This window comes from Gobio gobio, assembly GCF_949357685.1.
Source record: "Gobio gobio genome assembly, chromosome: 13".
Lineage (NCBI taxonomy): Eukaryota > Metazoa > Chordata > Actinopteri > Cypriniformes > Gobionidae > Gobio > Gobio gobio.
In genome coordinates this window covers 52,762,275-52,774,837 of record NC_137106.1, presented here as the reverse complement: position 1 = coordinate 52,774,837, position 12,563 = coordinate 52,762,275, and the positions used below count along the sequence as shown (strand labels likewise).

General features: G+C 38.0%; 1 protein-coding gene across 1 annotated transcript in view; it reads right to left on the bottom strand.

Annotated features, from left to right (window-relative positions):
- Positions 1-12,563, bottom strand: part of dlst (dihydrolipoamide S-succinyltransferase) — a 44,025-nt gene that overhangs the window by 23,789 nt on the left and 7,673 nt on the right. The window contains exons 5-8 of the mRNA XM_079833473.1: positions 10,924-10,998; positions 10,788-10,843; positions 4,301-4,409; positions 3,923-4,072 (exon numbers count right to left, since the gene is read on the bottom strand). Coding sequence (XP_079689599.1) covers positions 3,923-4,072; positions 4,301-4,409; positions 10,788-10,843; positions 10,924-10,998 — 390 coding nt within the window. The remainder of the gene's footprint in view (positions 1-3,922; positions 4,073-4,300; positions 4,410-10,787; positions 10,844-10,923; positions 10,999-12,563) is intronic.

The following is a 12,563-nucleotide window of genomic DNA, read 5'->3' as shown; positions in this document are numbered from 1 at the left end:
GTTGTGACGCATGACACAAATAATAAAAGACTGACATTGGGGTGTAACGGCACACAAAACTGACGGTTCGGTACGCATCTCGGTTTGCAAATCACGGTTCGGTACAGCAGTTTTACAAAATTGCTTTTTATTTATTTTTTATATTTAACAGTGGTTTACTGAAGAAGAAAAAAGTGTCTGTCCTTGAATGAATTAAATCATATCTAAAAGTTTATTGAAGATATTGCTGTAAACTATATAGGGAGCCCTTACTTGCACATTACAGGGCTCCAGACTAACTTTTTTCACAAGGAGCACAGTGGCCCCCAACTGAAAATTTTAGGGGTACAACCAGAAATTTTAGGGGCGCACACCGTAAATCAACATGCTAACCAAATCTACTAATTTCCACTGTATTACTAATAGGGATCGGTATCGTTAAGGTTTTAATGGTATTACTACTCTTACCGATACTGCTTATCGATCCGGTACTTTAACAGTATTCTTACCGGTTCTTTTTATTATACTTTTTTTTTTTATAAAAAAAAAAAACATAATTAAGAACATAATTAACATGGCTTTCTAATCTGAAAAGTAAAATATATATAGCAAAAGAACCCGCAAAGTTTGAACAAAAATATAAAACATCTATTTGTAAATGGACCAGTGTGCAGGCATTCAGAAGGTCTGCTAACATTAATATTACAGTAAAGAACAAACCTACAAAGAAATCTAATAAAGTAATGAAATGTAAAATAACACTGCATAGTTTTCACTGTATAAATTGATAGATTAATGCGTATAAAAGCTAAAGTTATTCATTCAAGAGATGTGAATATTTTCTATTTGCCTTTTGTTCGATTCGAATCAATGGCTCAATCGTCCGCAGGTTTATTAGACGCTGCCCCTTTAAGACCGATCGAACGCAGAACTAATAATATCATATTCTCCTATTTCTCCAAACTATTTACGCCCATTTAAGATATAAACTGTTAAAATACCTACTCTCCAATCCGGTCAATTTGACACCGGCTGTTTGTTGTTTATTTGATGGTTTAGACGCGCACACGAAGCCTAAAATATTAAGTGCAAGTCGGTCCATTTCGCAGCACACAGACACACACATAAGCCGCCTTGAAGTTGGAAACAGCGTCTCTTGCACGGATTATTGCGCATTTAATAGCTTTTTATTATCAAACACATCCCGCAGTTTAGCAACAGTAGAGACTGCAGTTTACAACAATCACTGAATCTGACACTGAGAAATGACAGCGCAAGGCTGTGAAGGGAAGGATGAGCTCGACGGAACACGGCTATAGGAATAGTTTTACCTCATATCATCTTTTTATAATTCTTGGAAGCCAAAATCTAAAATAAAATTTGATTAATATCACAGCACATCCCTAAAGTTTAAGCAGACTAAACTTCTGTGTAGTTCTCTTGGCCATCGTCACTCATTAAGCAGACTGTGGTGTTGTGTTCGCTGCAGCTCCACGTGAGAGAGAGAGAGAGAGAGAGAGAGAGAGCTCGCTTTCTCTCTCTCTCTCTCTCTCTTCTGGATTGCGAATGGCAAAAATACATCACGGACAAATTATTTAATATTATCTCATATAGAAACGGCTGGCAAAGATAGAATTTGCCAGACATAACGTCTATCAATTATAATTAGTAAGTGTATTTTCTTAATTTCTCCAGTACCGACAGCAGGCAAATTTACTGGTCGCACATGTGCCACTGGACGTAAAATTCAGTCGCACACTCTCAAATTTTAGTCGCAAAAAGCGACCATTTAGTCGCACTCTGGAGCCCTGCATTACTATTAAAGGTTAACAACAGAGCCCAAACTATTAGCCTAAATTCAGTTGCTATTTATTTTTAGGTATAATAATCAACACTCAAATAACACATTGTGTGCAAACACGTAAACTTCACATTAGGCAGTTTTTGCATTAACTTCTAAATAAATCTAATTATAAAATATTTTTTTTCTCCAATTCGTTGTTGAAATATAATCATTTATACACAGTGTGTCATTTTCATGACAGGTTTATTTAAACACACATGAAATAATCAAAACATCTCTAACAGGTTAAGTAGAATATAATGAATATAACGGCTAATATAGGTCATATATTAGTGAAAGAGTTGATTTCTCTAGTGAATATAATTATGTGGACACTGAAGGACTGCCTGAGGTCATGTGATGCGGATATTGTTTAGTTTACAGCAGTTATATTGAGGTCTTTCCGCCGTTGAAACACTGATTGAGCGATTACACCACATATGATACATAACAGTAAGTTGTAATGTATCCTCAACATACCTTCAGATGTTCACTCATGTTTATTCTTTAGGAAGAGATGATCGATCGCGTTCACGGATGATCGCGTTCATGCGCACGCCACAGAGCGTTAAAACGACATTTATTGTTTGAATTTCGTGATAAAAAGGACTGAATACTTAATATGTTCATGTGGGAACTCGGATTGAAGTGTGTTCCGCGCTTAAAACAAGCCGACTGTGTGAACTGATAAAGACTGCACTCGGAAACTGTTCAGTAACGTTACACGCGTGCACCGAACAGACCCCACAGCCAAAACAAAAACTCTCTGGTTCTACGCGATTCACGTAAATGACCCAATTGACCAAGAAAACGGCGATTGTCACCGAAAACTAGGGTTGGGTATCGTTTGGGTTTTTTTCGATTCCGGTGCCAAACCGATACTTTTAAAACGGTTCCGGTGCATAAACGGTGCCTGAACCGATACTTTTTTTTTTTTTAAAGGCCACCAAACGAGGTGGATGACATTAAATGGCTTTTTATTTATTTATTTATTATTTAAATTGAACCATTTATTAAAAGTTTAATGTATACTTAAATGTATGAATATAAATAAATACAAAACACAATTTACTTATTTACAAATTATAATTGACTTATTTACAAATTCACAGTAAAACCTAAGCCACCTAACCCAACTACAACAAGCCTAATATAACTCTAAATAACAGTTACAGTAATAACAGCAGTCGTCTGTATTCTTGCTCTGCTACAAACCAGCTTCAAGCTTCAGCTTTATTTTGAAATATGATCATATTCCCTGGCTAAATATTTTTGAACGCATCGTCTTAATGTTTCCATGGTGACGCGTCATGTTTCTCACATGACACACAGCAGCCGCAATAGCGCTGACAGCTCAGCTGTATCGGGTTTATTTCGCTTTTCCTTTTTATTCAAAATATTCACAAACTTCTTAACTGTGTCACGAACTATCTGATATTCAAATGTGCGAGTGAATGTGTGTTAGTTGATCTATAAAGCGCAATGGGCGGCGCCATGTTAGTTTGCGCCTCAGAATCGGATCTGTCGGATTTACAACACTTGAGTTCATTCTCGTCTCACGAAATACATGAAAGTAAGTGACCAGTGAACTGGAAGAAGAATAGAGTAAACGCTATAGTTACTATATAATGTGCATGTATCTGATGTGAATAAAACACGTAACGTTAGTCAAATTATAACCGTCTGAAAGGATTGTCATAGCCGCTTTCATAGACATCAGTGTGTGTTTTTGCTAGTAGCCAACGTATGAGCATTTAAATGTCTGAAACCTGGAATAAACATGATGTGGTTGAAAACACTGAATAGTTGTCATGAGTTGTGATGTGACCAGCGCTGAGCGTCTGTCTCTGGCTCAGCCAAAGTGCAAAAGCACGTTTGAATTTTGGCACCGAAATGAGGAACCGAAATCTGCGTTCTGATTCGGTCCGGTACATACCGGTTATATAAGTACCGGTGCCATATTGGAACCGGATTTCGGTACCCAACCCTACCGAAAAGTGACAAGTTTGCAGGTGTGACAATAAGCAGCACAGAACAAAAGAAATGCCCTGATTTTAACTCTATGATGAGGTTTGATTGCGTCTCCTGAGGCGGACTGACCTGGTTTGGACTGGATGGGCTGGGCTGGCACTGGGGGAACTGGGGGCATGCTGGTGGGGATGGGGCCCGCAGCAGGAGCAGGGGCCGCAGGAGCAGGGGGAGGAGCCTCTGCAGGGGGAGGAGTCACCGTCGTCGTCTTAGCAGCTCCAGCTGAAACATGTCATTGAGTCAGAGCTGAAACCACTGCGGCAGAGCAGCACTCACTTACAACAACCACTTCCTCAGACAGAAACACCTGATGCTTTATTTCTGGCTATGGTTATGAAGACGACAGAAATGTTAAATGTGGGTAGAATATATATATACTTTGCCCTATAAAGATTTCAAAAGTCAGTTTACTGGGATTACAAAATAAGATGCATTTAGCAATAAATATACCTCCTTTCTTGAGTCTGAACAGAGGAGTTCCTCCTTCCACTTTCCCTCCATCAGGAACCAGGAGCTCCTCGATGACTCCAGCCGCTGGAGAGGGAACCTGCACCGAGGTCTGCAGGACCACAACACACACTTCACTCACACACACACTACTGGCTTCCATAATCCATAACATCAGCCACGTGCAGAGGGGGGGCTTTGGGTGCTCGAGCCCCTGCCCTTTTTCATCAAAAGTGCCCCTCTCAGACAAATATCAATGATAATATCGTGGTCAATAAAACTAAATAAATGTGATTATTATAACATGACAATGTATACAATAGTAACGAACGGCTCAAAAGTCGGATCATTTCTGTTGAGGCGTTGCCGTAACGCGTTGCTATGGGTTGCGTGCGTTTTGATTGACAGCTGATTTTCCACTGTTCGGAAACGGCTCTCGAGCCAAATATGGTCCTTTCAGAGAGTGTGTGGCCTTACGGGAAAAAATAAACCAATATTTTTTTTTTCATCCATAATCAGAGCTAATGTGTTGATTTAATTACAAAGCTATATATTAGCTATATATTTTAAAGTATTACACAATTCACCAATGCCCGTTTGTCATGTATATACACCAACCAATCGTGATCTGGCAAAGCAAGTTCAAATTCCATTGGGCGATGATCATGTGAAGCGGTCATTTTCTGTTCTTATTCATAAATCGGCTGAAAATGACATGGACAGACGAACTAACGTTTGTGGAACGATTTCCTGCGGTTTGTCTAATTTTATAAATTGCATCACTGACTAAATGGATTTTAACAGACAACAAACAAATCCCTGCAACCACAGCAGCAAACGTCGCATTAATGGTAAGTAGTGTTAAATTCACTTGTATTTATGTATATTGATACACCGTCTACTTTTTAATGAAACTATCAAAGTTAACAAAACCCAAGTGCCAGCGGCTCCTACAGGCCTATTATGTGAAGTGTAGGCTGGAGAAATGGTGACGTGAAAGGAAAGGACTTATTACCATTTTTGAATATTATGCAGCATTATGAAAGAAGTCTCTTATGTTCATCAAGCCTGCATTTATTTGATAAAAAACAGCAATATTGCGCAATATATTAAAATAATGGTTTTCTATTTTAAAATAATTTAAAATATAATGTATTCCTGTGATCACAGCTGGATTTTCAGCATCATTGCTCCACTCTTCAGTGTCACATGATCATTCAGAAATCATTCTAATATGAGGATTTAATGTCAATGATGGAAACTGCGATACTCTTTTCAAGATTCTTTGATTAATAAAAAGTTAAAAAGTATATATAATAATATTTCACAATATTAGGCTACTGTTTTTTCTGTATTTTTGATTAAATAAATGCAGGCTTGATGAGCATAAGGATATATTTATATATTGCCCCTTTTTTACATTTGAGCCCCTGCCCCTGACGAACTCTCTGCACGGCCCTGATAACTTTACTCACACACACACACACACACACACTACTGGCTTCCATAATCCATAACTTCAAAGTTACTGAACTCAATCAACACTGACTTGTGTTGAGTTATGACACTGGACAGGATTCAGTTCTGCTATAAACACTGCAAAAAATGCTTTTCTTACTTAGTATTTTTGTCTTGTTTTCAGTCCAAATATCTAAAAAATCTTACATTAAGAAGCATTTACTAGACAAGCAAAAGTTTTTGACTTGTTTTGGGGGGAAATAACTCAAATTAAGGAAGTTTTTGCTTAAAATAATCTTGTTTTCTGTTTGAATTAAGGTTATTTTGCTTACCCCATTGGCAGATTATTTTGCTAATTTTAAGCAAAAACTTCCTTAATTTGAGTTATTTTCCCCCAAAACAAGACAAAAACTTTTGCTTGTCTAGTAAATGCTACTTAATGTAAGATTTTTTAGATATTTGGACTGAAAACAAGACAAAAAGACTAAGTAAGAAAAGCATTTTTTGCAGTGAAGCAGCAACAGTGTTCATTTTGGCAGTCATATTTTAGTAAGCTGAACTGTTTTAGTCGACCAAACTCTAATATATCCTAATGGAGAACACTTCTTAGTTCGTATCTATTAATATATTAATATGAATGATATTAAGGTTTAAACATGCAATACACACACAGATTTAACTGCTGTGACATATAACAAGTCTTTATCTTAATTAAATAAAACCATTTCTCATAAAGAATCAAGAACATGGTGTTTTATAGATGTTCTCTATAACAACATTCTTCATTTGTTCAAGCAGACGTTTATTTGTAGGGCTGGGTATTGACACAAATTTCACAATTTGATTCAATATGGATATATATCAGGTACAATACATGGCAAATTTCCTCAAGTAAAAAAAATTAATCTCTGAACTAATGCCTAAACTCTGGGAGTCAGTTGTAGCCTACTAGGCTGATATGAATACAAACACTTAAATTACACTCAATTGTGTTTTTTTTAATAATAATAAATAGGGGTGTAACGGTACACGTATTCGTACTGAACCGTTTCGGTACAGGGCTTTCGGTTCGGTGAATGTGTGTCTTTAACAGTCGGCTTGTTTTAAGCGCGGAACACACTTCAATCCGAGTTCCCACATGAACATATGAAGCATTCAGTCCATTTTATCACCAAATTCAACCGATAAATGCCGTTTTGACGCTCTTTATTATGTCGTGACCGATCACTGTATAGGTGAACGCGATCATCTCTTCCTAAAGAATAAACATGAATTAATATCATATAAGATATGCTGAGGATACATTACAACTGAAATGTATCATATGTGGTGTAATCGCTCAATCGGTGTTTCAACGGCGGAAAGACGTCAATAAAACAGCTTGAAAACAATGTCACAAGTCCTTCAGTGTCCACAGCTGTGAGTTCACTAGAGAAACAAACTCTAAAAGTTATTAGATTGAGTGTTGATTATTATATTTAAAAATAAATAGCAACTGAATTTAGGCTAATAGTTTGGGTTCTGTTGTTAACCTTTAATAGTAATGTGCAAGTAAGGGCTCCCTATATAGTTTACAGCAATATCTTCAATAAACGTTTAGTTATAATTGAATTCATTTAAGGACAGACACTTTTTTCAGTAAATCACTGTTTAATAAAAATAAATAAAAAGCAATTTTGTAAAACTGCTGTACCGAACCGTGACTTCAAAACCGAGGTACGTACCAAAAAACGTCAGTTTTGTGTACTATTACACCCCTAATAATAAAATTATAATACTAACTTTTCAATTACATAATCATATTTCTACTTTGAAATATATTTAAATGGTGGGGGTCACAAAAATACATGCATTAAATATTGACGGACATTAAAAACTATAATGAATATGTAATATGTTGCCTATATTTATCCAAATATTCTTGTTTCTAGCTGACTAATGAGTTTATGGACACTGGATTTGGTTTTTCTGAGGTAAATGTGACGTTACGGTTTTTCTCTCAGTGGTTGAAACACTGATTGAGTGATTGTGATACAGATCTCGGTAAGTTGTACTGTTTCCTTGAACACACTTTCAGATGCTCATTCATGTTTATTTTGGCGCTGTAACTGATACTAAAGCGGAGGAGATGATCAGTTCATCTGCCGCATCTCATGAGCTGAGCCAGAGCGCAAAAACGCTATGCAAGTTTTTGAATTTCTTAATAAAATGGATGTCATTTGAAATCTGAGACAGTTTCATATCAATAGTAACAAAACACAAAGATTATTGTGATTTATTAGATGGGAGGAGCTACAATGTACCGTTCATTAATCTGAAAAAAGGATGAATAATCGATTCTTGGGATTGAAGAATCGCTATCGCTTCATAAAAATGAGAATCGATTAAAATCGAGAAATCTATATTTTTTAACCCTGTTATTTAACTGCACCCCCGAAACGTCATAAGCTCTGTGTGTATGTTTGTTTATTGTGAGTGTTTTTGTGTAATTTGCTGTGTGTGTTAATGGTAATGCCACGGAGAGAGAGAGTTTGTGAATGAGACGTTAATGCGCACTTCTTATGCTTTGTTTGTTCAGCTCTTACGATGATTTTCTGGAGTGAAAAAGGACATAATAAACTTGATAAACCATCAGTAAAGTTTGTCCATCATTCGGACGGGATATACACTATTTGTCCGAGTTAGCAACAGTAACTAAGGGGGGCGGGGCTTACCGATAGGTCAATTGTGCATGTTCGAGTGCACTTGCATGAAGAATATGATTTATTAGGGGCCAAGCACCAAAGGTGCGGAGCCCCTCTTGAAATCGTTAGATTTCTTCTTCTTATTATTATTATTCCGCCATTGAAGTCTATGGCAGCCCATAGAACCGTTTGCGGGAAAATTATTAAATTTGGTACACTGATAGTGGTCATTACCAATAGTAACCACACCAATTTTGGAGTCTCTAACTCAATCCCTCTAGCGCCACCACCTGTCAAAAGTTTGACTCATGTTTATGCTAATAACTTTTGAACCCAAAGGAATAGAAACAAAATTCTTTTTTTCCTTTGATTCCTTGGCTCAAGCCGATTCGATAGCACCCTATGACGTCGTTTTCCGTCATGGAAATTTTCCCGCCATTTTCAATTAACCGAGAAAAAAAAAAACGTTTTCGAACTCCTCTTCGGCCATTGGTCCGATATACTCGATTGAACCAGATCATCTTCAGACCATGCTGACAAAAAAACATGGAATTCAAGTTGATTCGTCAAATCGTTTTCGATAAACGCGCGAACAAATTTTACGTAGCGGTTGCAAAAACTCAGGCTGCGTCCCAATTCGCATACTATCCGTACTAAATAGTATTCGAAAAAAGAATTAGTATGTCCCAAATTGTAGTGTGTTGAAAAGAGTATTCCAAAGATTCCCGGATGGTTTACTATTTCCGCTCAGAATCCGAAGTGCAGATCGATGCGCACTCTAACGGCTGATATTACCCACAACCCATTGCGAAAACTACAAACGTGGATAAAAAGTGTTAAAAACCTACAAACATGACGGTTACGCGAGTCTGACGGTTAAGTGGAGAGGATTAGATAAAGGGGCTTGAGTGAGCAATTATCAGTATTTAACCTGACGAAAAGATATTTATTCAATATTAGCCACATTATATTTCACCTTCAGCAGTTTTGAGAACTTTTGTAATGATACGTTTGGCCGTTAACTTTGCAAACACATGAGAGGAGTCTAAAGACCCACGAAAGGCAGACCAACGAGCGACTACATTCGGTAGGAAATTAAATTTAAAGTGGAGGATTTGAACTGTGACGATGATTGACAGGGCAGTTTAAACGGTGACGGGACGCGCGTAACAGAGTCCGTTAAAGATGACGCAGTAGTTTATCCCAAAGCTTGCATACTTTTCTGCTACACACTCAAAAGTATGTACTTTTTCTTCACAAAAAGAGTACATACTTTTAGGACGTAGTATAAGTAGGCGAATTGGGACGCAGCCACACTTAAGGCTGTATCTCCGCAGCGCTTTATTGTATTCAAACAAAACTTGGTACATGTGATCACAAGCATGACCTGAGGCAACATGCAGCGTTTCAGCGCAGCGCCACCTACTAGTCCAGAGATACGGAAAATTGCTATTTTTGCGTATAACTTCTGAACCGTTTGTCCAAAAATCATAAAAGTGGCGTTAGATTCAGGACGATATGCCGAGTCGTCTAATATCCAATTTTACCATGTCGGCTATTTTGTCTGTCGGCCATTTTGAATTAAGTGCTAAAATGCTGTATTTTAGGAACGCATGAACGGATTGTTATGAAACTCAGTATGGGTCATCAGCACGATGCCCTGAAGGAGCCTGAGAAGTTTAGAAACAGCGCCACCTAGTGGAGAATTTTTTTCTCAAACGCTTATAACTTTAGGTCTGATTAACTTATTTTCATGGGACTAACTTTTTTCGTCTCCTGAATCCTTGCCGAGTCCAGCGATACCAGACTTGCCAGGTTTTGGCATATGGTTTGTGCAGCGTTGTAATTAAGCGCTTAAAAAACATTAGCTGATATCTTCAAAACCGCTAGTCCAATCGAGACGAAACCAGCGTCAGAAGTTCAGAAACATAGGTCGATAGCTAAACGCTAATGCTCAAATGTCAAAATATTGATAGTAAGGGGCAGTAAAATCCAATCAAAGTCAGGTGTCAGTCATTTTTTATGTGTTTTTCATATAAATGTATATAACTCCAAAACGAAATTAGATATTTTCACCAAAATTGGCACACACATGTATAGGCTCACTCCGATGACACTTTTTAGGATTGTGCATCTTGGTGGCGCTATAATAGAACAAAACTTAACATTGGCTCAATGTTTGGGGTTTAACATTTTTTCTTGAAATTGTCTTCACTCATTTGTTCAGTTGGTCTACTGCTAGCTTCCTTTCGGTATTGCTATTATTATTAAATATTAGAACTGTTATTAGTAGGAGTTTCAAAATCACGTGTCAGCCTCGGAAAGAGACCATATTTCCTGAATCTTACCTTATCGGTCTCAATCTCACAGACGACCTCATCCTCAGAAACGGAGTCTCCGACAGCTAGAAGAGACACAAACAGGCTGAGCGAGGGCCAATCAGAGGAAGCGTCTGTGACCTTTGACCTGATCTACACATCTTACCTCTCTCCCACCTGACGTCTCCCTCTGTGACGGACTCCGCAAACGCTGGGGTTTTTACTGTAATAACTTCATTCCCTGCAATCACACCAGACATTTAATGTGGCGAGCAACTGTAGAAATGTGCCAACATCTGACATATATATCAAGATAAGAAACACTCTGAGTTTATTACAGGTAAGGTAAATAATTAATAGAGCCAATAATTCAATAAACGTCACCAAATGACCAAAGTGTAAGGTTTCGCCAGGCACCGTGTTTTGTATTCTCGCATCATATGTGCAACATGATTCCTCACATTTGAAATATTTATCATGCCTGTTTTTTACATGACACAAATATTGATTTGGGTTAATTAACGTTGAATCTTTTATTAGCTCAAAGTTCTTGAGAAGAAGCCGGTCAGAGCAAGCCAAGACAAAGCAGAACATGATAATATCAGGCCACTGAATGCTGAGAATCAAGTATTCCATTAAATATTAAATATTTCAGAACTACGGCTGATGTCCATTAGTACACACTTCACCAGAGCTTTATATCTGCTGCCGCTGATCCAGTGCTTTCAACCACACCGTAGGGCTGCGCAATTAATCCAATTTATAATCGCGATTGCCACGATTACCAAACAAAAATTGAACTTGCGTTATTCTGTGTGTTTAAAAAAAACAAGCCGACTTTGTTACTTTATCATATTCCCCAGAGTTAGAGAAGTCCATACACACCATTCTCATCTCCGTACCATAACTCTGTCTGACACACACACCGCTAGCCTAGCTTAGCACAAAGACTGGAGGTAAACGGCTCCAGCTAGCCTAGCTTAGCACAAAGACTGGAGGTAAATGGCTCCAGCTAGCCTAGCTTAGCACAAAGACTGGAAGTAAATGGCTCCAGCTAGCCTAGCTTAGCACAAAGACTGGAGGTAAATGGCTCCAGCTAGCCTAGCTTAGCACAAAAACTGGAGGTAAATGGCTCCAGCTAGCCTAGCTTAGCACAAAGACTGGAGGTAAATGGCTCCAGCTAGCCTAGCTTAGCACAAAGACTGGAGGTAAATGGCTCCAGCTAGCCTACTGCTCAATAAGTGACAAAATTACGCCAACATTTTCCTATTGACATGTTGTGATGAGTGTAGTTACATTGTGTACGAAGACCGACGGAAAATGAAAAGTTTCACAAGTTCCGTCGGTCTTCTCTAGGCCGATATGGCAGGAACTAGGGATGCGCGGTATACCGGTACTGGGAAAATACCGGTATATATTTTATTTCAAACGGTACAATATCATGATTTTGCTAATTTCGGTATATGCTGCTGTTCCGAAGTTCACCGCTAGGTGGCAGTGCGCAACCCAAACTGACGCGAAACCGGCAAATGCGGCAACATAGAGGAACACAATTAATACAGCAGTTGATTCTCACTCAACACGCACAAAACGAATTAATAAAGACAGGATTAGACTTGAAATTTGGCATTACTTTGCTTCTAAAACTGCTGAAGAACCATCAAACCTTGCCAAGCATCTGCCACTTGACATTCCTTTCTTTTACAAGACATTGACAGGCGAGTGCATTAATCAAACCATCTACTTTAACACTGATCAACGCACATACATAAGATCGTAACGTTCAAATATCATGAAATCTCCAGC